This window comes from Halyomorpha halys, unplaced genomic scaffold, assembly GCF_000696795.3.
Source record: "Halyomorpha halys isolate HHAL.00 unplaced genomic scaffold, Hhal_1.1 Scaffold442.1, whole genome shotgun sequence".
Taxonomy (NCBI): domain Eukaryota; kingdom Metazoa; phylum Arthropoda; class Insecta; order Hemiptera; family Pentatomidae; genus Halyomorpha; species Halyomorpha halys.
The window spans coordinates 746,409-773,495 of record NW_027108469.1 but is presented as its reverse complement, the minus strand read 5'-3'; the positions used below and the strand labels follow the sequence as shown (position 1 = coordinate 773,495).

Sequence of the window (27,087 nt, the reverse complement as noted above, 5' to 3'; positions counted from 1 at the left end):
GTATTGTTTTTGTCATTTATTATGCTCTGCTGAAATAAAACAAGATTATTCAATTGATTCTGTTTTAAGTCAAGGTGCAATTTATTCTAACAACCAATTTCCTGACTAGTGCCTAATGAAGAAGATAAATAAATTTTATATTCAAATATTAGATATTATGTAATTATTTCAATATATGAAAATATGGCAAACAAATAAAATATACTTTATATAAATACTTTGATTTTAATTTTGTTTTCCAATATAAACCATTTTAACTTATTAAATGAACCACATTGTTACTTGAGTACTGACTGTAAAATACAAATGAATATTAATATGCATTTAGCAGAATTCGAAAATGTAAGATTTATTAAGATAAAAAAAAACTAATCTGGAATGTTCACATAGAATATTTAACTCATTAGTTAAATAAAAACATTTAAAAAATGAAAGATAATTTATAAATGAGACTAATAATAAAAAGACAAAAATTACTGCAATAAAGATTTAAAGATTCCAAAACTACGTATTAAGTCTTTCAAGTGCCAGAAAACTACATAATAGTCATGACTTCACTAATTGAGACATGAAAAAGGCAGAAAACAAAGGTAAAACTACATAAATAAAGTGTAAAGATAGTAAAAATCCTATTAACTAAAAAAAAAAATTAATTAATTATAATCTAATGAGAATCACGCGATGAAACTGCAAAAAACAAATTTGGAATACAAACAAGGACACTAGAATGACTCCACATTCACAATGATTTTAACACCCTGCCTAAGAAGTGTCACGTATGTACCAGAAAGGAAAAAAAATTAACATTTATTGAGGCAAGGAGCAAAGCATGACTTTTAGTCAAAGATCTAGTAATGTGCAGAAAACAGGAAAAAAGTAATAAAAACACAAAAGAACTTGTTTTAATTTGATTTAAATTATTATTTATCTCTTTTTGATGGATTTTGGACGTATGCCACTATAATTCATAACAGATCATGTGTAGAGATTGTACATTACTTTAAGACAGTTCAACATATACATAATTTTATAATTATGTATACAAGTCTTTATAGACTTGTTCATTACTGTACACTCTTAAAATATATATGAAACCAATGCATGAAAAAATTATATACTTCAAAAATAAATAAACTATTCATATTTCTGAAATGATATTCCATGATTCAAATTATGATAACATTTATGAAGAAACATGCAGAAATATGTTAACAGTAACAGTAGTAAAACTTATGCAACAAAAATTAAACAATGAATTGATGTTTAAGAGTTGGACAGTAAACAAGGGTACTTAAGAGTAAGTGGCTAGAGGAAGAGGTATGGAAACTATCGATTTGTTAAAATTAAAATTCACCATTGTTAAATAACTAATAATCCTACCTTAGTCTTACAAAGAATTTCTTCCGGAGGGGTTGAACATTTTTCCAGTTGAAATCCATGACCACACTTTAGTTCTTTTTCTACTAGTTCTTCGCAATCAATATTTTCTTCAGATGATAAATGGCATGGAATGGTTATAGAATGGCCACAAGGAAGATATTTTTCAATAATTTCTTTACAAACTTTTTCTTTTATGGTTTCACCACATGGAATTTCGATATCATGCCCACATGGAAGTCGTTCTAGATTGGTTTTGGTGCACTCCACCTAAAGAAGGAAACATTCTTCTAACATTGCAATCATATTTATTATATTATATTGCATGGCTATTAAATAAATTAAATGATTAATAAGGGATATGCCTATTAAAAAAAAAAAAAGGAATGAAATGCCATACCTCAGACAAACAACTGCAGTTTATAGTATAATTATTATTTTAACTCTTATGAGCAATGGATTTATTTATGAACGAGGTATCAAAAGAAAAGTATTATCACAGTATTATCATGAATTCGCATATGCTTTAAATTTTTCAATTAATAATAATTTTTTTTTCTAAATACCAAATATTAATAAACAAAATAAATAAATATTATGTTTTGCATTTCTTCCTGTCATTATAATAGCAGCCATCAAAATGAAGACACTCTTGAGTAATTTTTTTAAATGAATTTTTCTTTCGTTTCTCACAAAAATTCAGTTTATTATAAGCATTTTATCATACTTTCCTTGTTTCAATACATTGTTAACTAAAATATTAATTTTTACCATCACATTATTATCAGACATTCACAAAAGCTTTAATTTTTTCTGTTGATTATAAAGGTTTTTTTTTTTCTCTAAAAACCATAAATTATTAAATAAAAGTAATAAAAATTATGTTTTTATCTTTTCTTGTTGTAACAGCAATCATGTTCACAAACAAAAAGTAATAGCCATATTTTAATTTATTTGTTCATATTTTATTAATCTTTTGGGATATATACTCCCAGAAAATATATTATAAGTATAACTCTCTTATTCTATTTAAATTATTTTTAATTTTTCATGATAAAATAATTTTCCTCAACACGAGGAGACCCCTCACCTCCAGATTTAAAAATAGTACCATCTATAATGGATATTTCATAAATAACAATAAACATTACAGGTAACCTTAAAATATTAAAGGTAGTAAAAGATATTACACAACACGATTTATTTCCTTTCTTTTCACAATAAAGCACTCACTAATTTACTGTTTCTTTCTATTTTAGAGGGACCGGGGAAAAAAAAAAAATGATGAAATAATTTATAACATAGTAATCGAATAAGAATTAAATTGTTATATTAATGTTATTTATACACACACTTATAGAAAGAATGAATTATTTTGTCATAATCTAAATCAAATAATAATAAGCATTAAATTACAATACACTATTGTCAAATTTATTTTCCTATTCTATTTTTACACATCCATACCTTCACTAATTCCTATGTATTAGAGAGTGAACCTCAATGCAATTTAAATATACTATATCAGAACTGTAAGACTGTAATAAATCTGAAATTAATATATTAAAAATTAAGTAAAATAACTAGTTGATGGAAGTAGCCAAAAGTATACGATACAATGTAGATTAGTATGTTAATCAATTTTGATATAAAAAATCAGAAACGATTGGATAGATGAGTTGTCTTGTTAAAATATTATTATTTATCCCTTATAACTACATAACACAATACATTAAATAACAGTATTTTATTGTCTAATTTCTTTCCCTATTCTCTTGTTCACAGTTTAAACATCTATTAACATGCAATAATTACTTATCTTTATTTCTTTTAGCATTTATAATAATTTATGTATGATAATTTCTTATGATAAGAATGTCTTCATAAAACATATTAATAGCCTAACATTCTTTACTTATGTATATGGTTGATTTACCATAGCAAAAGTAACTTACTACTTAATACTTAATATTTTAATTCTGAAAAATAAAACAAAAAAATGCGATAAAATGACAATTCAGAATTAAAAGAATGTAAAAATAATAGTTCAATTAATTGCCAAAAGATCGCAGCACCAATCAAAAATGTTGAAAATAATAGTTCCAATTGGCACCACTAGGTATCAGCACCATCCTAATAACGTTTTTAGTCAAAATATAGCTAGAAAATATTTACAATAATAGTTAAACTAACTGCCAAAAGGTAGCAGCACCAATCAAGGAAGGTAGAAAATAATAGTTCCTATACCTGCCGCAAGAGTCCAGCACCATCTAAACAGCCATTTCTTAAGTCTAGCAGGAAAATTTTTAATATGTATTAGGATATTAGAAGATTACTGGAGCTCAACAAAACTACCTGATCCGATCATTTTAACTCCTGTGACTTCCTAATATCCTAATAAAAAATTCAAATTTTCCAGCTAGACTTCAGAAATGGCTGTCTGGATGGTGCTGGACTCTTACGGCCGTTATTAGAACTACTATTTTCTACCTTCCTCGATTGGTGCTGCTACCTTTTGGCTGTTAGTTGAACTTATTTTAACATTCTGAATAGTCATTTTATTTTACTTTTTTTTGTTTTATTGATCAGAATAAAAAAGGGTGTATGATTTTTGAATTATACTTATTTAAGCGTGTTATTATTAGTTATGATTTACTATCCATGAATAATTGTTCATTCCCTTATGCCCTTAAGTAGAAAAATATTATTTGTAAAATATATTATCATCTGACTTTGACTATGATAAAAAACATTTTCCTATCTATGAGTGTGTATTGATTTGTTCTAAAAGATCTATTTGAAACTTCAAATAATATTAGAATTCACTACTGATTTAAGTACTATGTAATAAGTTACTTTTGTTATGGTAAATTAATCATTCACATAGGTTAAGAGAGTTAGGCTTTTAATGTGTTTTCTGAGGACATATTTATCATAAAAACGTGTTATAAATGCAGAAATAAATAAAGATGATCAGTTACACTAGAGAAAATATAATTAAACTGTGAATAAGTGAATGGGAAAATTGCTATGTTGTTACAAAGAAGTTATGAGTAACAATAATATAGCAATTTTATTTTGATTTGACTGTATGTTGTAAATTAGTTTTATCATTTTTTTTCTGGGTCCTTAGGGTTTGATATATGGGTATAGTTAACACTAATGATGAGTTAAATCTCTTGCACTGCATTTCTAATACATTTTTGGAGGGAAATGAGGAAAGGGATATGCCTGGACTTTGGAAAATTGATTGAATCTGCTGTTGGATGATGGTAATAGTTTTATCATGAAAACTAGAAGGCAGTTTATATAGATTAAGAGAGTTATACTTTTAATACATTTTCTGAGAGTGCATGTTCCCAAAAATTGTCAACCCCATAGCATAATAAATAAAAATGAGTATTATTTTCTGTTTTTGTTTGTGAAACTGGTTGCTATAACAATAGACAAATATAATAGTCATAATAATTAAATTTTTCTATCTAATAATATTTGCTAATTAGGAAAAAAAAAACTTGAAATTAAAGCTTTGTGAATTTTTTATAACAATGTGCTGGGAAAAATATTTTAATTATCATTATAATGAAACAAGCAAGCCTTCCACCCATGGTAATGTACAATGTTTTTTATTTACTAATAACTTACTAAATAGGTGTATTCACTTTTATAAATAATTCAAATTGTACTAAATCCATAATTTATTAAAATCTGATGCAAACCTTATATTTGTTTCAAATTTTCACTAGTCAAAGCTTGAACTGAGGTTTGCACAATCAACCTAGGGTTACACTTTTTATCCTATATAAATTTCATATACCTATACTGTCATATTAAGGACTGAGAAGTTACATGATGACAGTCCAACTGTAACCTCGACCCATTTCAAGAATTAAAAACTTATATAACTAATATACTGTTACACAAAATTCCAAAAATCCCTTAATTGTGCTTTGATTGATTCAGACATGTTATTTACTTATAAAATGCATCTGAATGCATTTGGATACCAATAATATTTTTATGTTCTCATTTAGCCTAGATGAAGTCCTTCAAAGTGAGGTAAAACATTGGTTAACTATAAATGGTTTTGTTACTATTTTGTACCTTTATTGACCGCTACCCAGACTATCTTCCAGTAATTTTTTATCTACAATCCTTGAAGCTACACCAAATTTGGGTATTAATAAGGTTACTGTTAAAAAAATTAAACAATAACAAGAACTTAGGAACACATTATGGTAAAATAATAACCATTAAAGTGGTTGTTTAACAATAATCAACAAATATGAATTGACAGAATAGTAACCTTCTCCTATAACAGTAAGTTAAAATATCTTTTCTTAATAGGTGAAGAAGTCTTCAGGTTACTGAATATATTGGATGTTTGGTTTTTAAATCAATTTTTTCACTTTTGCCGCCATTTTCACTCCCCCTCCTTCTCTCACTTATCTAAGGTCCACTTTGACCACCAGATTTCTAAGAACTCTTTATTTTGTCTTAGCTTCAGGATGCTAAAAAACACATACTCTCTCATGCCACCAGACTTAGCAACTGCTTTCAGCATCACCTTTCCAACCAATTTCAAGAACCACCATATATTAGCATTTACTGCATTTAAATTTTACAATCCACTCAATCTCAACCATTGGATTTACAAATGACAGACTAATCCCACAACATAAATTGACTGATTCAGAAGTAAAACTCAATGTGACAAAATTTAATTGATCTAACAGTTTCTTATTTGTTTTATGGTGTACACACTATGTTTATGTTAATTTTTGAGGATAGGTATATAATTTTTTTACTACAAAACAGTCAAAAGTTATGCCCTTTATGGGAAAATAACTAAAATGGATAAGGTGACTTCAAGCTCATCAAAAACAAAATAACAACACCTAACTATAAAAAAATGGGAAAGAGGCTTGTACACCTTTGTAATTTACTCACAAAAAATAGATTTTGTTTGGTCAAATGAGGATGATGAAGAATGCGATATTAATGAAACCAAAGAACATGTAAACAAATTTCCCTTAGTCAAAGGAAATAGATTTAAAAACACAAATATTAAAAAAAAGAGTCAACATAAAATAGTTGGGGGTGATGGTAGCAGCATGGCAACACGCTTGTCTACCAACTCAAAGGTTGTCAGTTCAATTTCCGGCCCACCAGGGCTTTTTTCAAGCATAAAATTATATAGCTCTCACTCACAGCCTCCTCCCGAGCATTTGTGAGGCCCGTTAGCCAATGAGTGATACTCACAAAAAAAGTGGGAGTGGGAGTGACGAACCCACCCTATGAAAGGACCAAGTCAGGAAACATGCAATATATTACCTTAGTACATTGTGTGAGGCCTTAGACCTCCACCATCTGTTGTGCCAATAATAATAATATAAATAGGGGGCTAATAAAACTACATTATGTGTGTATAATAGAGAAAACTTTATGATAGTAAAAAATACCTCATGAATACCCAATAGAAGATTTTTTATCTAATCTAAAAAACCTAGGACATTATTAAAACATTAGGACAGTCTATTAAAAATATACCTATATACATTTACAGCTGTATACTAATTATACACTTTATTTTTATTTCATAATATCACTATGAACACGGAATTTAAACATGTAACATGGTATTTAAAACTTTTGAAGATGAACGCCTAAGCACATTGTCAGAATGATAGTTGAAAAAATTTCTGTTGGAAAATAAACCACATATTGTTAACAGTTAACGAAACCCAATGGCCTCCTCAAGAGAGGTTCTCGATGCTACAAAATTTATGATATTGGTATGATTTCCCTCACACATACAGACCTATACAAAATTTAAAATATGATGAGGCTGTTGGTGAATAATTTCAAATCGAGAATAAAATAGTAATGGGAATAATAATATGTACCACCAAAAATTAAAGATAATTTTTATATCTTAAAAATATTTTTTAAACAGCCAACAGAATGTTCATTAAAAGGAAGTTTGTCTAAAGGAAATTTAAATGTGTTTAAGCAAATGGTAGAATAATCTTCTAAAAATGTTGCATTTTTTTCCACATACAGGTACAAATTTATAAAGAAATCATGATCATGCAATCAAAAACAGAAATAATTTTATTAATTAAATCTTGACATATAAACATCAGAATAAAAAACAAAAATACCTCTGAATCAAATTGATAACACTCCACTTCCACAGTATGACCACAGCCTAGATTTTTATCCAGTAACAATTTACATTTTTTATTTTTTATGTCGTTGCATTTTCCATTAACTGTGTGACCACAGGGCATAGTTGTTATAGTTTTTACCTCACATTCTCCACAGTCTTCTCCACAAACTTTGCTGCATTTATGTCCGTAGGGACAGTTAATATTGGGCTTGTCACAAGGCATTGGACAGTACTGAAATATAAAACATATCAAAGTTCGAATTTTATTAATAAATAGTATTACATTAAGCTATTGTTTTGGACTGATAGTCATTCTTAGAATGTATAGAGAAATAAAATATTCAATTTAATCTTCCATGAGAATAAAATATGTATTCAAATAAAAACATATAGTTACAATAAAAATTCCTTTTTATTAAAATTATTTCTATTACCAATAACCTTATTATCTAAAAATAAGTATTTTTTCTTTTAGACCCATATTTTTTTTAAGTGAAACTTTTTCACCGAGGTTCTATAACTCGAGAAAAAAAATTGTACCGGAGTAAATTGATTTCGTGATGACAGAGACCGCTCAAGATGAAACCGAAGTGGTGGGGAGCAATGCTCAATGTATTCTGCATATAGACTAAAATATCTTGAAAAATAAAATTATTAACTGCATAATATAAGTGAAGGAAATGTTCAGCATTTTATCCTCTTTGTAATTAACAATAATTCAAAATTTTATATTAATATTACACCAAGATAGAGAGGTTACTAGTGGAAAAGATAGTGCCAAAAATGGTACAAGTTTTTGAACATTTGAATTAAAATACCAATCTAAAAACTACAAATTTAAGTTGTATACTGCAAATGATGGAAATTTTCAGTATTTTATCAAAGAATAAAATTGGAAATAGTAATAATATGAATGATAACGTAAACTATAATTTCATGAATGAATAGTATGATTGAGTAAAACATTATTTAATGATTATAATTAATTAAGAAATTAAAATAAATTAACATGTTAATGTATTTTGTAAAATAAATATCATTATTTATAAAATTTTAATAGATTATTTAACTTCTGTCGGCCAGTCTAAAGACTGTCACAATTTATTTCTATCATCTTTTTATAATTTTTAATGTCTATTATAACATTTTTGAAATAAAAAATAGAGATGGTACAAATTGTTTTGTGTGGCCAAATTGTTTTGACATTACCTCACCAAGAAGATGTGGTATTGGAAAATGGCACTCTTTTGTGCAAGGATGTCCACAACTCAAGAAGTCAGTGCAGTTTGAGCTGCATGGAAGCAGCCCTCCTTCACACTCCTTTGAACCCTCATGACCACAAGGCAGTTCAGTTTCCACAATCACATCACATTTAGGGCATGGGAGTCCACATAATGACTTACAGTCATGTATGTTACAACCAGCCTTACTAGAAAAATGAAGAAATATTTTTGACTACATTTTCATTATTTAAATTAATGAAGATTTCAAATTTTTATCAGTTAATCTTAATATTAAATCTGAACTAATAATTATTTAATTATAAATAATACTGATTTAAAACAAAATTGTTATGTACTACAAGACATACAATCAGCACACAACAAAATATCAGATTATTTCCTTGCACAAGGAAAATGTTACAGGAAGGTACATTTAAATGTGTGGAAAGGAAAACTTCACAAGTTTTAGATTAGAACTGTGAAAACTATAGAAATAATGAAGTTGGCATTAATACGTCAGACCTAGCTCAGTGATATCAAGCTGAGTGGAAAAACTATAAAAAATAATTCTATATCTTATTGTAACTGTCCAGGTTATGTAAATTGTTTTAATTGTGTAACATCACATTATGTCTCATTTAAGGATGCTGGTAATAGAGATAGAAGTTTACACCATATTTTTAGAGTAAATAAATTAAATTATAACTAATAATAACGATCTTGTTTAGAGTTATTATTGATATTCAATTTGTGAATATATGAATCACCTTAAAGTGGAAGTGATAAAAATAGATTTTAAAAATACTAAACTATAAAGAGATTAATGAATAATGTTAGATCTAAATTATTGATGAACCACTGATCTAAATTATTGGTTTAGATTAACAAACTATGTAAAAGCAATAATCAATGTATGATTTTTTTTAGTAATAAAAACCTAAAAATATAGTTCAAAAGATGGCTTAAATAATATGACAAATACTTTTAATTAAAGGATTTTATCTGCGGACTAACATTTATCTATTGTCGCTATTAACAGTCATTTTGATCAATTATTTAAGAAATATTGATTGATTCAAAAAGCAAAGATAATATCTGAAATATTAGAAAACTTTGATATAAAAGAGTAAAAACTAAGCTAGGGATGAAACAATTTAATGTTCACCAATATTTCAGAGACTCAAGGCTTTGTATTTGGAATCTTTCAGTTGTATAAAAACATTTAACTAATAATTTATATTAAATTAACTAATAATTTATATTAAATTAACTAATAATTTATATTAATGTTTAAAAATATAAAATTTAAATTATTAAAAACTATAAAATTTATAATCAATTAAAAAATTGATAAACATTGATCGTTATTATTCTATAAATTTCTGCTAATAAAAGCATTGAATGTTATGGAATTTATTCTACAGATAATACCTTATTATTGAAGGTTGAATTTTTTTAAATATCTATTAATATGAGCTACCAGTGATTCTCGCTGAATATTTTAATGTTAATTTTCTTTAATGACAATATCAACGATTAATCAGTTTAAGAAAAACAATAAATTTTAACAATGAATAATTCTCCACATTAATCAACAAGATATGGTATAATGATCAATGCAGTTTTCTTATACTGTTTAGAAAATTTTCAAAGCAGGGTTAGTATTTCTTATTTTAGTTATCATAAACCTCGAATATTTAGTTGATAATAATAATTGAATTAATTAATTTGTAATTAACTAATTAAATAATTTGTAAGTTTATAACATTATGTTGCTCACTGTAAATTATATTATCAATATATATTCATTATTAAATTCTAAAATCAAATTAATAAAAAAAAAAATTGTAAAATATTTTTTTACAATATCCTCTTTTTTAATAAATATTTTTTTTTATACATGAATAGTTTTATTCTATATATCATCAATGTTCAATATTGTTAATTTGTTTTATTAAACCAAAAATAAGTTTTATTCAGTCAAATATGGAGTAAAAAATATTGTTTAAAGTAGTCAAGATGGCGTCATTCTGAAGTCAATAGAATCGCTGCTATGCTAAGGAGATTCAAATATTTTCATCTTTAGTTATTTTCATGATTGTATTTACAGTAAATTTGAGTAAAAATAGAAGAGGAAAATAAGTATGTAAGATACCACTTGTGGGTCTATCAATTGAGCCTATGATGGAACATAGGGAAATTTTTAAAGAGAAATAAATTGTTTTCCTTCTAACCAATTTAAAAGAAAACTTGCTGAATTTGAAACATGGTAAATTGAATTATGATAAAATAAATAACATATATTATAAGAAAATGAAAATAAAACAATTGAACATCTCACCGCTCACAGGGTTTCTGGCAGCTGTAAGTTCCTAGATGAAATTCATCAGTACCATGGCATTGTAACTCACAAATATGGCCACATTCTAATCTTGCACTACACATTAGAGTACAACCTCCAAATTTCAAAGGTAAAAAGTCATCAGGTGTCCGCACATTTGTAATTGTACCATGTGTGAAACATTTCAAAGGAAGATCATTTCCTGACAAAAATAATTTATCATTGTAAACAATGAAATATTAGTAAATTACAAAATCAAAACATAGTTTAAAATTTTTTACTAAATAATTCAAAAACACTATCCAAAATTATAGTCTCAAAACATTTATTTCATTCACACGTCCAACGTTTCGGCCAATTCGGCCATCTTCAGGGACAATCTTCAATTACTATGAGACATATGATTTAACCATTTAAAAAAAAACAAACTCCATACAGGCTATTCTGCCCAGGTCAAAACATTTATATCTAATATGTCAAAAATACATTAAAAATCACAGTCAAATTATTTCTCTTTTATCACTATTTATACACTTTTATAATGTGATAAAAGTGTATAAATAGTGATAAAAGAGAAATAATTTGACTGTGATTTTTAATGTATTTTTGACATATTAGTAATAAAAGTGTATAAATAGTGATAAAAGAGAAATAATTTGACTGTGATTTTTAATGTATTTTTGACATATTAGATATAAATGTTTTGACCTGGGCAGAATAGCCTGTATGGAGTTTTTTTTTAAATGGTTAAATCATATGTCTCATAGTAATTGAAGATTGTCCCTGAAGATGGCCGAATTGGCCGAAACGTTGGACGTGTGAATGAAATAAATGTTTTGAGACTATAATTTTGGATAGTGTTTTTGAATTATTTAGTAAAAAATTGCCAGTCTCAAGAAAGAAATTTAAAGATTATAAATAAATAGTTTAAAATGGTATTTACCTATTACTTTATTATCTTGCAGAATTTGATTGATACCCTTCCAAACTGATGAATTACCTAGTAATGTAGCCATATTTCCAATGAGATAAAATCCCTCTCGAGCTCTGGTGAGAGCAACACATATTCTGTTCATTTTAGACAAGAATCCAATTGAGTAAGGGTTGCTTCTGACCAATGAGAGCAGAATGATTTTATTTTCTTGTCCTTGGAAGTTATCAACTACTTGCATGCTTACACCTTTCAATGAAGGATACTTTGAACGCACCTGATAAATGAATCTCTAATTAGTTAGTTGAAATAATGGTTCTCAGAGATTTATAAAATCTATTATAGAAGACTTTGACTAATCTAATCTTTTTTGTAATAATTAGTACTGAATTTACAATTTCATGGGTAATTGATAAAGAAACTTTTAATAAAAAAAATTATAACTTCGGGAAAATGCAGAAGCAGTTAGAATAATGGCAGAATTTAAAGATCTGCCATTCAAAAACTTCTTAGTTTGTTCTCTCTCATTTGATATGTCATATCACTTGGGGAAGAGGGTGTTGTTATTACTAATACGTTTACTATTTTAAAACTAATGTGGCAGCAATGGCGTTTCAAAATAAGTTTTCCAAAACTGCCAGCTAGTATTAAATTCAAAAATACCAATAAATATAGTTATTTTAAAGAATAAGTATTTGTGTAAAAAAAAAAAAAAAAAAAACCCAAATGGATAAATATCAAAAATAAAACATATCATATTATTTACTATTTATACAGCATTTATTCATTATATAATACATGAACTTCTTGAATAAAAAGGATAAAACAAAAATTTCTTAAAGGTACTATTTACAAAAAAAATTAAACGTAACTAAATTATCAAAAAAAAAAATTATTTACTGCACTTTGAACTCGTGATCTCTACCTGTAGCAGAGTGCAAGTAATCAAGTGAAGTCCATTTTGTCTTTGTGAGTTGCTAATATGGTAAATTGTGCTACTATGTCCCACTGAGGGCTGAGCAACTAACCCTTACACTGTCTGTGAGGACTTTTACTAACTGGTATTGACTAGGAACTTGGTCCAAGTTTCTAGCATATACCATAATACACGTGTTGTATAAAGGGGCTTAATTCATATGTTGTATTTAATACAACAATTTAACATAAATAAACAATATCTATTGTACCATTAATATCTATCGTATGTATTTATGAAAATAACACGTAAATATATAAGACAGTAGACTATAATAATAAATATAAAATATAAAACAACAGTATTTCTTTTTTTTTTCATACAGTGGCTGTAAGAACTAAAGATCTCGCTTATTTGCAAAATAATTCTGTTTGTCACACAAAATTGTGGCAAAAAAGTTAAATATAATAATTTGTTATACAACATTATATTATAGTCATATTACTATAATATGCTTTTGTTGATTTTTATGTGAATAAAGGCTAAATTTCTGTTTTTGGCCTATTAGGAGGTTAAATATGGAAGTGTGTAAGAATTAAAAAAAAAAATTACATCAAAACAAAATTTCTAAAAAAATGAAGAATTAATCTGTATAAAAGAAGCTTGATGATTTTTTTTCTTTGAATATTGAAATAGTGCTTTCAAATGAGGAATTATTGAAGATCAAAGCTTATCTAACAATGTTTTGGGTCGCATTTGCCTCATTATATTATATAGATTTTCAGTCCAAATTATCTGTTAGGTCGTAAATTTTTAGGAATTATGTGGGATGGATTTTGGTTTATAATTGATTACAAACAAACTGGATCATAAAATTTTGAATTAATACAGAATTTTTCCAGATCATATAAAATCCCTTACAAATTTCTGTATTTCCCCAAATTTTCAACTGGCACTAACTCTGATTTGAACTATTTCTAATATCACTCATATTTACCATTTTAATGAGGTTGAATTCCATAGAATTTGTAATAAAGAGGTCAATGAATAACGGTTTGAACCTTAATATAACAAATTTTTAGCCATGAAAATTATATAATATAATTAACCTATAAGTTAAGGAAAATAGAACAAATTTCAACCAACTCAGAAATTTAATGTATTAAAACAAATACTGAATATGATAAATTATAGGTAAAATACAAAGTTAACAAATTTAAAGTATGATAAATATAAAAGATTAAGGTCTTAAGATGGATTCTTAATACTTAAAAAGAGACTTACAGCCTGAAGATATAACAGTTGGGCCCCATAAAATGTAAGGATGGTTAAATCTTCCTTATCATATCCTTGTTTCAATATGTAGTCAGCTAAAGCAAGGATAAAGTTAGCTTCATGTTTATTTCGATGACTTTCAGAATCAACCAACTGAAAATACAATTTATAATTAATAAATTAAATGACTATATGCCTTACTTCAAAATTACTTTTAAAGTTCTAAATAAATTAGATTAAAAGAAAATTTACTGTTTTGTATTGTTGACATTCCTTAATATGATGAGCATAATAAAACTAGTAAGTTAAATTTTTATGTTCAGATAATATAATTTTAGGAGTAGAAATAATTTTTAAAGTTACACTAAGTTTATTCGTACTTAGATATTAAGATATATACATATAATAAAATAAAATTCAGTGTAACCTGGTTAAGTTGGCTCTGGGTATATGAAAAAGCTCTATTACTGATAAGTACAATGATGTCCCAAATTTCTTCATTGAAATAGCTCTGTTACTGAGAATTTGTAAACCTTTGTAATCAAATGAAATTTGATTTCTATGATTTTTCAATGTTTACCTCAATAACGGAGACTTAGTAGTTCAATAGCCTGTATAAGAAAGACTATTTATCAGGTTTGGACAGGCTGCGACATTTTTGTTTACAAACATTTCAATTTCTTCTACCCATGCTTTGTTTTTCAGCACTAAGATTTTATACTGATAAAAAAGTGAATATAAGTTCACAAAATGTCGAAATGAAAGTGTAATTCATTAACAGCCACTAAAACATTAAAGTTATGATAGTGGAAAGTCGCATCGTGAACTGTGCACAAAGTTTAATTTAAAGCTAGTAGCACTCATATACAAACCAATATAACTGATTTTTTTAAGCCAAAGTTTTCAATTGTTTTCAAAAATAATATTACATACATATAACAATATAGAATATGTATGTTTTATTAACATTTTCACCCCTACAAATGGAAGATGAGACAATTTAACATCTCTTAGAGAGACTCCCTTTGAATAAAATACTGTCATTTCAAAACTTGCTTATTTGGAAAACTGGATAACTAACTAGGTGTGGAAAACTAGATTCCTTCAGATCGCAGTTATACAGGTTACACTGTACAAATCGAATCTTTATGATTTTTGGACAAATTAGTTTCTAATGTAGTTATTGTTCACTATCTTCTTTCCTAATTTTCTAAATTAAATTTAACTTATTAAATTATATAAATGGAAAACATTTTGTTTATTCATAAAAATCACATTTGATAAAAAGAAAGTTTTATTCTAATTAAAATTAAAGATTCCTGAATGATTTTCAATATATAGAGGTTCAAAATTACTTACCTCATCTTCAGGGATAATATGATCAACGAAAAACATGTTGTCCCTTAGACCTCTTACATCAGGATACTTTTCAACACTTGAGTGGTTATGTAAATTGGGATAAAATAGTGGAATGACAAGAGATGATATCAATGGTCGCATTCGATGCTGTTCATTTAATGTAAAATATTCAATACCATTTTTTATCATTCTTTCAAAAAGAGAGATATCTAATTTATATTTTATTGCAGAAATATGGCTTGCAGGGTTTGGTCGCAATTGTTGATGGTCGCCTAAAACCGAAAATTTAAAATTAAAAAAAAAAATCATAATTATGCATCTGCATCTTTACACAACAGTGATTATCATTCATTTTGATTTTTAAAAATCTGTTTTCTTTTTTAAACAATTAATTTTTTTTTTTAGTAAAAGTTTAGTAAACAGTTGAAAATTTAAATATTGTAATTTATTTTGTATAACTTTTTATCCTTTTGGTAATTCTGTTTTATTAAATATTATTTCAAGAATTTCGACTGAATTCAATTATAGTTTAAAAAAAAAAAAATCAAATAAAATTGGTACAGATTAATTAAGGATCAGAATTTAAACAGATCGAGATTCAATACTGTAATCAATACAATAGGAAATGCGTTGATTTAAATTTACAAACATAAATTAAAATATTTTATAATTTTTAATATTTTAAATTCCTGAATAGCTTAAGAAAATTATAAAATTTATGAATATAACTGAGGGGATTTAATCATTGAAAAAGTTTGGACCTTAATTTTTTTATGATAAAGAATTGAATTTTTTTATAACAGATGTGTGAATGGAGCCTTCCATTATTTTTTTATAGTTCAAGTTTGCTATTCTCTTTTTATATTCTGTAATTTTAATGTTATTAGTCACACTTTTAATGTAAACGTAACTTGTGATAGTTCCTCAAACCTATGAAATTCGAACATGCAATTTTTAATGTATCCAAGTTTTACCTTATGCAAACTAAATTTTATATTAACATTTTAATTAATTTTTAAATACTTTTATTCATTCACTATAGCAAGGTGAATTTTATAGTGACAATGAATGGACTGATGAATGATCACATTATTGTTTCCTAGCAATTAGTTGTAAAATAAAAAATCATAATTCCTATTCATTATACAAACCTATCATTATAACGTGCTCAGAGAATTGTGTTAAAGCTGTTATAGTATGACACTCCAAAACCTCAGCTGCTTCTTCAAATATTACTATAAATAATTATAAAATTAATTGAAACATAAAAAATAATAATGCCATAATTAAAATAATTTTCATGTCTTCAGAGCTGTAACATAAAACTGATAATTAGTATTATTGATATTAGTGGTTGTATCTGATCACAAATTATTTATTTTTTAAAAATTAATTTTATGTTTTAAGTATTGTACACAATATAATGGCAAAAATTGATCACCCAATCAGTGAAATAGAAGTATTAATGCAAATTGTAAATATAATATTGTTTTACCTATTTTAGGCTTGATTACTGTAAGAAGAGAGCGTGTACGTGCTGCTCCAGTGGTAGTCGCCCCAACTACGTCAGGGTTCAATTGAAGAACTTTGTGTCCATCATTCATATCATTCAATTCTTGTAAAGTATCTTGCTTTTCATTGATCTGATTAAGATATCCTTCGATTTTTTCCAAACCCTGCTTACAAAACAGGTTTGCCCAATACTTGTACAACGTCCATCTTTCTGTTATTGACAACTCAAATAAATCATCAGGGTTCAGTTGTGTTACATCAATAAAATTATCAGTTTCTAAATTAATTCTGTTTACTATTTTTTTTAAAAACAATTCCTTTATCCCATATTCCTGTAAAATTTCTATAACATACAGTAACTCATCTTGTCCTATAAATTGTAAGTCACCATAATGAGAATAAATGGTATCGATTCTCCCTCTAAGACAGGAGAGTTCATTTATGAGGTCATTAACACTTAGAAGTAACAATGAACTTCGGAGTGGATTTAATGAAGAGTTGTATTCCAAATTTTCTATTGGAAGACCATCCAATAATGCTTCATTGCTATCACACTTGTCATCTCCTCCAAATAACCATTCTTCAAAAACATTTGATCTAGATAAACATTGTTTTTGATTTATTGTCAACACATCACTGAGAGAATCGATATTAAGCACTGCTTTTTTATCATTAATGCTATTGATAACCGACTGCATTTCAGCAATCTGGGATTTCAAGGTTTCAATTTGATTCTTTATGGTTCTAATTTGATCTCTAAACACTATTCCACTATCAATTTGGCTTATAGCACTACGAAGGCAACAATTTTTGACTAGTTCGTTGTTTGACTGATTTCCGAGTCTAACAATTTTCCTCCCATCTTTTATTAATGATTCTAAGATCTGATCAACAGCATTATTTCGGTAACAAATGACTAAAATAGGAGATGCGTCTTTTTTCCAATGTGAATAATTATTTAGAAGAATATTAATTATTTTCAAACCTAAATAGGACTTTCCAGTTCCTGGGGGTCCCTGAATTAAAACAAATTCTTTAGTTAGGGCTGCTTGCAACGCTGATATCTGGAACTCATTTAAGGCAAATATTTCGGAATGTTCATAGGATACTATATTGTCAAGTTTCACTTCATTTCCTCCAATTGAATACTTGGTATCTTTGTTTAAGTAAAGTGGTGGGTTGATTTCAGTCCTAGCATCAATAATATATTTTTCCATTGGAAAAATATTGGGATTAATTTTTTTTATTGTTTTCAATACTTGGTAGTATGGGTTGAAAAATACTTTTGGTTCAATAATGGTGCACTTGGTATATTCTGTAAATTGAATTAGCTTATCCATAATCAAAGCTGTAACTACAAAATTTTTATCATCACTTTTTGGTGTTCTTTTATCATCAAGAAGGGTCAAATAATAAGTTTTGAAATTGTCGTTAGATATAAGGAGCAACGATCCATGTATTAATCTTTTAGATGTGCCCCAATCCACTCTTTTTAATTTCTTATTATCAATCTCAAAATTGACTGCCAAATTAGTTTGTCGACCATGCCTCTTTAATCCACAGTAAATCGCATCATATACAAAAATATCTTTGATTCGAGAAGATTTCTTTTCTTTTAAATTAGTTTGATATTCTTGTAAACCTGAACGTAAATTAAAAACAAAATCTTCCTTAAGTAATTTGAAATGGACATTTAAATAATGTGACGGATCTTCATAAGGACCAGTGATAATATTTGGTTGCAATTCAGGAATTTCATTTATATCTTCAGGTGAAGGTAGAACACGTAGATTGGAAATATCAAACTGAGAGTCCATATCGTTTAATTTTTCAGAAATTTTCGTGATCAGCTCTTTGACATTATTGATCATTAATTCAGGTACATGGCCTATTTTCTCCATTTTGTTTAAAGAGTTAGTTAAATGTTCGTAATAACCATCCAAATTTTGTGATGGAATAATATGAATGATTTCTGAATAAAATTTTAAAAGAACTTCTAAATTCTTTAGCATGTCCTTTGATGAACCTAATAAAATGCAAGATAAATAACTCTCTGTATTCTCAGTGAATTGCTGATTCAGAGAAAAAGAAAGAAAGTATTCTTTTGTCAACGAATCATTTAATTCACAAATTCTATTTAATAATTCAAAAACAACGATCATATCATTGACTTTCCTATGAGTACTAAACAAATTTTTAAAACTTTCTCTGTTTTTCATAATTAAATTTGTTAGTAAATCATCATTTTTAAGTATCCAACTCTTTATGAAGTGGTTTGATAAATGTGAAGTACGATGATTATTTAATTTTTTATTTTTCCATTCTGGATGACAATTATTTTTCTCACGATTAATTTTTAGATCAATCTTTTCTTCTAAGTCTTCACAACTAAAAATCGATGACATTGATGACCGTAAACTACTGCATTGTGCCCCTAAATTCTTTTTTCTGTCTCCTTTAAAGTCATATTTTTTATTACTTGAATTAGTTCTATTATAAAACTGATGAGAGTGAAAATCATCCCGAGGCGATTTATTCTTTGTTTTATTATATTTTTCATCATCACAACTTGAAATAGATGACATTGATGACCGTAGACTACTGCATTGTGACCCTAAATTCTTTCTTCTGTCTCCTATGAAGTCATATTTTGTATTACTTGCATTAGCTGTATTATAAAAGTTAAAGGAGTGAAAATCATCCTGAGGCGATCTATTTTTTGTTTTGTTATATTTTTCTTTTTTTAATGGTTTATGATTTACCAAATTCCTGTTCAAATGGGATCCATTAAGATTCCACTGACCAAATAATTCAGAAAGAGAACTTTGATCATCACATGGAAAATGTTTTTGTTTCAAAGTAGATTTCTTATATAATTTACCACTCCTTGTTTCCATAATATTTCTTTTGGATGGGAATCTATCAAGATCTAGCAGACTAAATTGATCAGAGATGAAATTTGTGTTATCTTTTTGCTCATCACTTAATGGAAGAGTTCTTGAATGACTTTTTTTCGATGTGGTTTGCTTCTTTTTCATAGATTTTGTCTTCTGGCAGGCAGAAGATTTTAAGGTTCCAAGACGGTCCATAGCCAAAATAAACTGAAATAAATAAATATTATCAAAAGCATGAATATTAATATAATCCATGACTTGATAAACTTATTGGCTCTGATAATCACAATTTTTAAGCACCTTAATAACACTTTAACTAACTTTGAATATGTTAATAACTTTGTTTATCAAACAAATACATTTATAGAATGTCAACTCTAAACCAGGCAATGTAGTCTTTAGACTTTCTTGATTTTTTTAAAAAGCTTAAACTATTTCAACCACTCTTCCAGAATTGCATTTAGTTAGTATTATAGAAGTGTGGAAACTTTTCATTTCATTCATTCGCATGTATGGTAGAAAAACCCAAAACATTGCATTTAAGTTCGAATGTTTTTTAATTACTTATTTAGTTTTCTATTGCTTTTAGAAATATCTCTTGTTTTCTCCATTTAATAACTTCATAATTTGTGGTACTAGTAATTAATAGTGTCCTTATATCAAGAGAAAAAAAGGCCTAAAAAATACAATTTGTATTCACAAGATACATGATCTGTAATTGGTCATTTCAATGAAAAGTTATTTCAATCCTAAAAGATACATGGTCTGCATCAGGTTATTTCCTTCAAAAGTTATTTTATTATACTTTATCATTATTATATAATAATCATATTATTTTAAAGTCTTTTTGTTTAAATAATTGTTTACTGAACAATTTCTACTATTTTTATCCTTCCAGAGTATGATAAGATGTTAGTTATATTTTAAACTGTTTTCTTGGTTTATTATTTTAAAGTAATGAATTTTTCTAATCAAGCAAGAAAACAAAATTAACATCACATTGTTAAAAATTTGATGTTTTATATTTCAGAATACATGGAATCTAAAACTCAAATAAAAAAAAAATGGTCATTAATATAATAATACTAATAATATTATTATTATTTGCCCATCTATTGGGCTTGGAATGTAAAATTAATATATAAATTAACTATTATCAATAAATATTTAATTTATGTATTAGTATATAATTTATACATAAATTAAATATTAGCAATCAATATTTAATTTATCTAAATAATAAACTATTGTGTAATAATTTGCTGCATTTTTGAAAAAATGTGATTTAAGGTTTATTTGGTATGGAAAATTGAAGTGCATGAAATATGAGGTTGAATCATGTAACTGCAAAAAAAATGATTTTCCTAAATTTTATACATCCAAATAAACTGAATATTGTCTAATAAACTCTTTCCATCAGTATCTAAATAAACCGAATATACATTGATCTTTTTTTTTGTTAATTTCTGACAACGATAAAATTTATACTCGTATCTACCCTGAATGAACCAGTATCTAATAAAAAACTAACATGGAAGTATAATTATTTTTGGTTAAATATTTTTTATATGTATGTGAAATTTAGTATTGTATTCAGGTTAATATTAAAAGACTTAAGCAAAAGAATTTTTTTTTTCAGATTTGAAAAGAACTTAAGATTCTATTCACAAAACTTATCAATGAGATAAAACTGATTTAATTAGTATGTATTAATTAATACGTAAGGCAATAAAAGTAAAACAGATAAAGATATTGTAGGGTAATGAACAATTTTTTTCACTTTGGTTAACAGATTGGTCTATTTTAATATTCCTTCCATTGTTTGGACACCATTTTTTCAGGACATGAAAATAGCTTAACGCAATTCACAAAATGAGAAAAGTTGCAAGCTGTTCACTTCTGAACATTATTTTTTTTCTGTATTTTTTTTTTTTGTATTCTTTAGATTTGTTTCACCAATAGGTTTAGTAAAATAAATCTTTTGTTCGCAACATTTAAACAGAGATATCTCATTAACTTATTTTATATACCCTTTTCCAACATATTTTATTATTTATTTCTATTCAGCAAAGTATAGCAATGTGGTCTGACCGTGTGGCAACATCTATAATGTTAGTACCAAAATAAGAAACAAAAATATTAAACTGGCACCAGGATGCCCAAAATTAGTTTGTATTAAATTAGTTTTATTTTTAATTCCCTACAGAGATCTCTGGAATATTCTCTGAAATTTACCTTTTTCCTAAATATTTTTTGAAAACTGATCATTCTAAATAGCTTTTGTAAGAAATTTTGATTACGAATAATGTTTTACCAACTTCTGTATGACATGACATATCAAGAAAAAGTTTGGATGTTATTTAGAATTGAACTTATTCCAAAGATAGTACGGAAGACAGCTGTTACTTTCTTCACCAAGGTCGTCCTACAGACTTTCCTAAAGCCATTGGAGTTGTTACAAATTTACTCCAGTCTATGGTGCAATCTAGGTAACACCTCAAACACAAAATAAATTAAAAGTTTGTTTTTGTCAGATATATGATTATTCATGCAAAGCAGCAATATATGTTGTGCTGATATGGCTCAGCAGGAGAGCCAAAGGTTAAAGGTTCGTTTAATAGATATGAAACGTAGAAAACAAAATATAAATAATTATATTTGTTAACAGTATTGATATCTTAAATATATCTTTTTATTTATTTAATACCAGATTGTCCTGGGGGGCCTTACATGGCTAATTTAAGATGTAATTTTTTTTCTTTTGAACAGTTGATTATGGAAGGGAGGGAGTATAGTCTCATACAAAAGACAACCCTAATTATATACAATGTTATAAATAAAAAAATATTGTTATAAAATAAATAAATTAAAATAATAATTCTTAATAAAAGATAAAAGTAAAGTAAATAACAAAAACAATGACATTTATGGATTTAACAAAATAAATAATTGACTTCTAATAGAAAAAAAAAGGAAGTGTTAAATATTTCTGTACATAAATATCAATATTCCAAAATACGGATTATTTTTATAAAATAAAAAAAAAATAAGGATATATGATTTAAGAACTTCACTACATCATTGGTTTTGGTACTGAAATTCAATGCTAAAATAATCTAATAAAAACTCATTCATTCTATTAATAGGTATTCAATTTTTATTTTATATGAAGTACTATTTTTTCTTAAGTGTATCCATTTTATTTACATATTATCTTTAGTGAGTCCGGTAATTATTTAACAAAAATGATTGATAATACTATTTATGAAATGATAACATTTGCAAAAAATATTTTGTGGTTACAGTAGTTAAATAAATTAATAATTCAATAGTATTTTAAATTTATTAACAACATACCAGGGAATGAATATCCAGGAAAGTAATAATTTAAAATTACAGTAGTTCAAGAAGTAAAATTGTTACGGGTTTGTCTAACTTGTTCTATGTGGCGCACATGGAATGTTCCGGAACCACTTACGGTATTTTAAAAAAAAATAGTAGAAACAGTTTTTAATTATTCCATTCATCTTAAAATATAATTAAATTCAAATCGCGACTAAGATCCATTTCCGTTTGCATAGCATTTCTTTAAACTGAAAAGGACTCAATCACTCCACTTTCTAAAATATTGACATTTATCATACCGTAGTAAGCTACCTAAACTTGATGAGTGTGTGCAAGATGTGAGGCACTGAGTAGATCATGCTTGAAAAGGGGCACAGTAAGATAAGCTTATAAGCATACTTTACCACATTCTGCAAGAGACCCTCAGGGCACAACAAACACTCACCTCACTGAATATTTAAGTTTTTCCTGATGAAATATTGTTATGATTTTTCACTAATTATGAGATATAACAATATTTACGATATATATATATATATCGTAATATATATATATATATTATATAATAATAAATATATATATATACATATCCAAAATCAAGATCCTTTTTATTTAATTTTTTTAAAAATACATTTTACATCTTCGGATTTTTTTCCCGATTCCTATTCAATAGATAATTAATAAAAAATTGTTGAAGCATTATTTACCATAAAAAGTGTTGTTATGAAAAGATTTTATTGATTACTTACTAACTTCCTCCCTCACAAACGAATATATACTTCCCTATACATAGGGCATCGGAAACGTGGCGGAAGCTCACCACTACTGGGTGCTAGGTGAGTAAGACTCGGCAAAAATAACCGAGCTGTGATTCCCAGACTTCATTTATGCAACTTCCACGGTCAAGGATAACATATGGAGTATTATTTAATTAATTAGTCTCTTCTAATTAATTTGTTTAATGGCTTTAAGAGTACAATCATAAATACTAAAAATTAATTACAAATCGGGTTAGTAAGCAAATTTATGTTAAAAAACATTTAAATATTTAACTTGTTTCTACTTAAAAAAATTAGAAATCTAATTAATGTATGATGAGAGGTTGCAGAAATATTTACTAATCAATTATTTTTTTGTCATCATAAAATATAATTTTAGATTTTTGAATTTTGGAAATATGATTTTTGTATTCAGAATTATGGAATTCTGAATATGCACATTTTCTTTAAGCAGTCAGTCCGCGAACAAAGAATATTACTCCCTTCATGAATATTTGGGATCTATTTTTAGTTTTGGTTTATTAAATTTTAGCTGAAAATACAATCCAATACTCGGAACAATGAATCTACTGAAACAAAGCCAGTGCCTCACTTTAATGCTTGAATCAGTCAATTCCGCCACTTTTGCGCGTGTATATCTCATAAAAAAATGCCGTTGATAGTTCGAAAAACACGCTTTAACAACGGGAAAGTCAACAAATAAAATTAAAATTAATTGTTTGAATAAAATAATTTGTATCCAAATTAATTTCAACAGTCTTCATTATTTCTATTAGTAACCAACGTATCGCCATTTTGAATATAAATTGTCACCTCATATCCTACAATTTAAAAACGTTTTGCAGGCTATTTTGCCCAGCTAATTAATTTCAGTCAAATCACTCTATTTTGTCACTTTTTCATCAAATTTTAAAGCTTTTACACAATAGTGTGATGATAGTGTGATGATAGTGTTAAGTTAATCTGTAATTCAAAGTTTTACAATTGATTGAAAAAATAGGGCGATTTGACGGAAATTGATGACCTGGGCAGAATGGTCTTCAAAAAGTTTTTTAAATTGTTGGATGTAGAGATGAAAATTTATATTTAAGATTTTTCTTGAGGATGGCCAGCTAGAGCGAAAATTTTGACATAACAAATAACTGGATTTGAAATTGATTAAACAGATTTTAAATATGAAATTAGTATTTATTTTGGCGACTAAAATTTTATCATAATTACAAGTTAGTAAGCGAGCTCCATACAGTGCTGTTTAGTATTCCTAAAAATGTAAGGCGCTAAAACATCAACACGGTGTTGAGAAATGCGTGGGGAAAATTTCTTATACCTATTATAATTATTTAACTACATTAATTAAAGTTAAAATTGAAAATAATTTAATTTAATGTAATCTATATAAGAAATGAATTTATTTTGAGAAATATTTTTTTTGTTTAAAAATTACAAGTTTCATTATTTATCCTCTTCCTTATGTCATATTAAAAAATTAAACCTAAAATTTTATTTCCGTCAATTTTATGTATTATAATTATTACTTTAATGACGAATTTATTTTTCTAGAGAAATATTTTAAAATTTTGGAAATGGTTTAAAAATTATGTGTTCAAATAATTTATTTTATTCGATTGAAATAAACTTTCACTCAGCCATCACAAAATCTCTTAAGTATTAGGTATTTATTCTAAATTTTATTGAAAAAAATTGATTATCATGAAAAGACTTTAGATTCAAATGTTTACTTTACCTTGCTTCAGTGAAAAGTAAATAAAATTAACTGCAACAATAGAGCAATGACCATAAAAATTAATTGATGAAGTGATTTTAAATAAAAGTTACAATGGCAAGAAGTTTCTATATTAAAATTATATGAACAGTGATAACATTGTAAACAGCGATTAATACTATAATTTTCAGCCAATATGTAATCAAATGATAAACCAACCCTATCAACTCAATGTATAGTAAATGTTAGTATATATTCTGTTATTACGATATAAGTAAATTTAATAATTGTATTAGTCTTTTGTATATTAACTTACAGAAGGAAGAGATGCGAACAAGCTTAGACTACAAGTTCGACTGCGCTCATGAGACTGTGAAGTTCCCCCACCCCGCCCACCATTCAATAATATGAACTTGCTTCATCTGATGTAATTTAGCTTCTGTTTTTTAAAATAGCTATATCCCACATCAATTCAGATCTATGGCCACCTCTAGTCCCTCAATGAGTAAATATAAAATAATTAAGATGTTGAACTTCATAAACTAGAAATGTTCGCTACATAAATGATGACAGCAGTAAAAAAAATAAATGCTTGAAGAAGTTTGTCGGGGGGTGCGGTCAGCAAAGAACAACATAAATAAACAAAACCATATTTATTTATTTTATGCCGACGTTTCGACAAACTTCTTCAAGCATTAATCTACGGTCAACTATCTACACCTCAATAAAAAAAATAAAAGTGACGTCTTCGATTTTACTGAAACGTATCTAATCTTATAAGACAGAATATTAGTACAGATATGTCTATTTTAGGTTTACTTAGAGGTATAAATTAGATATTGGAAGATTATTGATAATTGACCGTGTTTATAGATGAATGGAATATGGTCCGGGTGCGGTTAAAAAAACTCAAATAGCAAATAATTATACTATTTTTATTGAACCAACGTTTCGCCCCACGTTGCAGGACTTCGTCAGGGCTAAAAAAGATACAAACACTTGGCATAGTTACAAAAAAAAATAAAAAAACATAAGTGGAACATAACAGGGGTATACAATGAAAAGTAAAATATAATAAGAAACATTAAAGGTTGTAAACAGTAAATGAAAAGGGTAATAGTAACAGATGGAGAAGAGATAAAATAAGATAATAATATTTCTGAAATATTATTAAAATAGTTGTAGTAAAATGAGGTGTAGATAGTTGACTCTAGATTAATGATTGGAGAAGTTATATACA

General features: G+C 26.8%; 1 protein-coding gene across 2 annotated transcripts in view; it reads right to left on the bottom strand.

Moving 5' to 3' along the window:
- The window catches only part of LOC106682804 (NFX1-type zinc finger-containing protein 1), a 33,718-nt gene extending 7,459 nt beyond the window's left edge, over positions 1 to 26,259 (bottom strand). The window contains exons 1-10 of one of the 2 annotated variants that reach the window (XM_014423862.2): positions 26,164 to 26,259; positions 17,090 to 20,207; positions 16,746 to 16,829; positions 15,595 to 15,866; positions 14,245 to 14,388; positions 12,057 to 12,321; positions 11,114 to 11,315; positions 8,759 to 8,978; positions 7,542 to 7,781; positions 1,381 to 1,647 (exon numbers count right to left, since the gene is read on the bottom strand). In XM_014423862.2, coding sequence (XP_014279348.1) covers positions 1,381 to 1,647; positions 7,542 to 7,781; positions 8,759 to 8,978; positions 11,114 to 11,315; positions 12,057 to 12,321; positions 14,245 to 14,388; positions 15,595 to 15,866; positions 16,746 to 16,829; positions 17,090 to 20,195 — 4,800 coding nt within the window. In that variant the 5' untranslated portion in view covers positions 20,196 to 20,207; positions 26,164 to 26,259. Of the gene's footprint in view, positions 1 to 1,380; positions 1,648 to 7,541; positions 7,782 to 8,758; positions 8,979 to 11,113; positions 11,316 to 12,056; positions 12,322 to 14,244; positions 14,389 to 15,594; positions 15,867 to 16,745; positions 16,830 to 17,089; positions 20,208 to 24,094; positions 24,202 to 26,163 lie in introns of those variants that run through there. The other variant, XM_067046818.1, reaches the window with a different exon arrangement.
- Between the last annotated feature and the right edge of the window lie 828 nt (positions 26,260 to 27,087).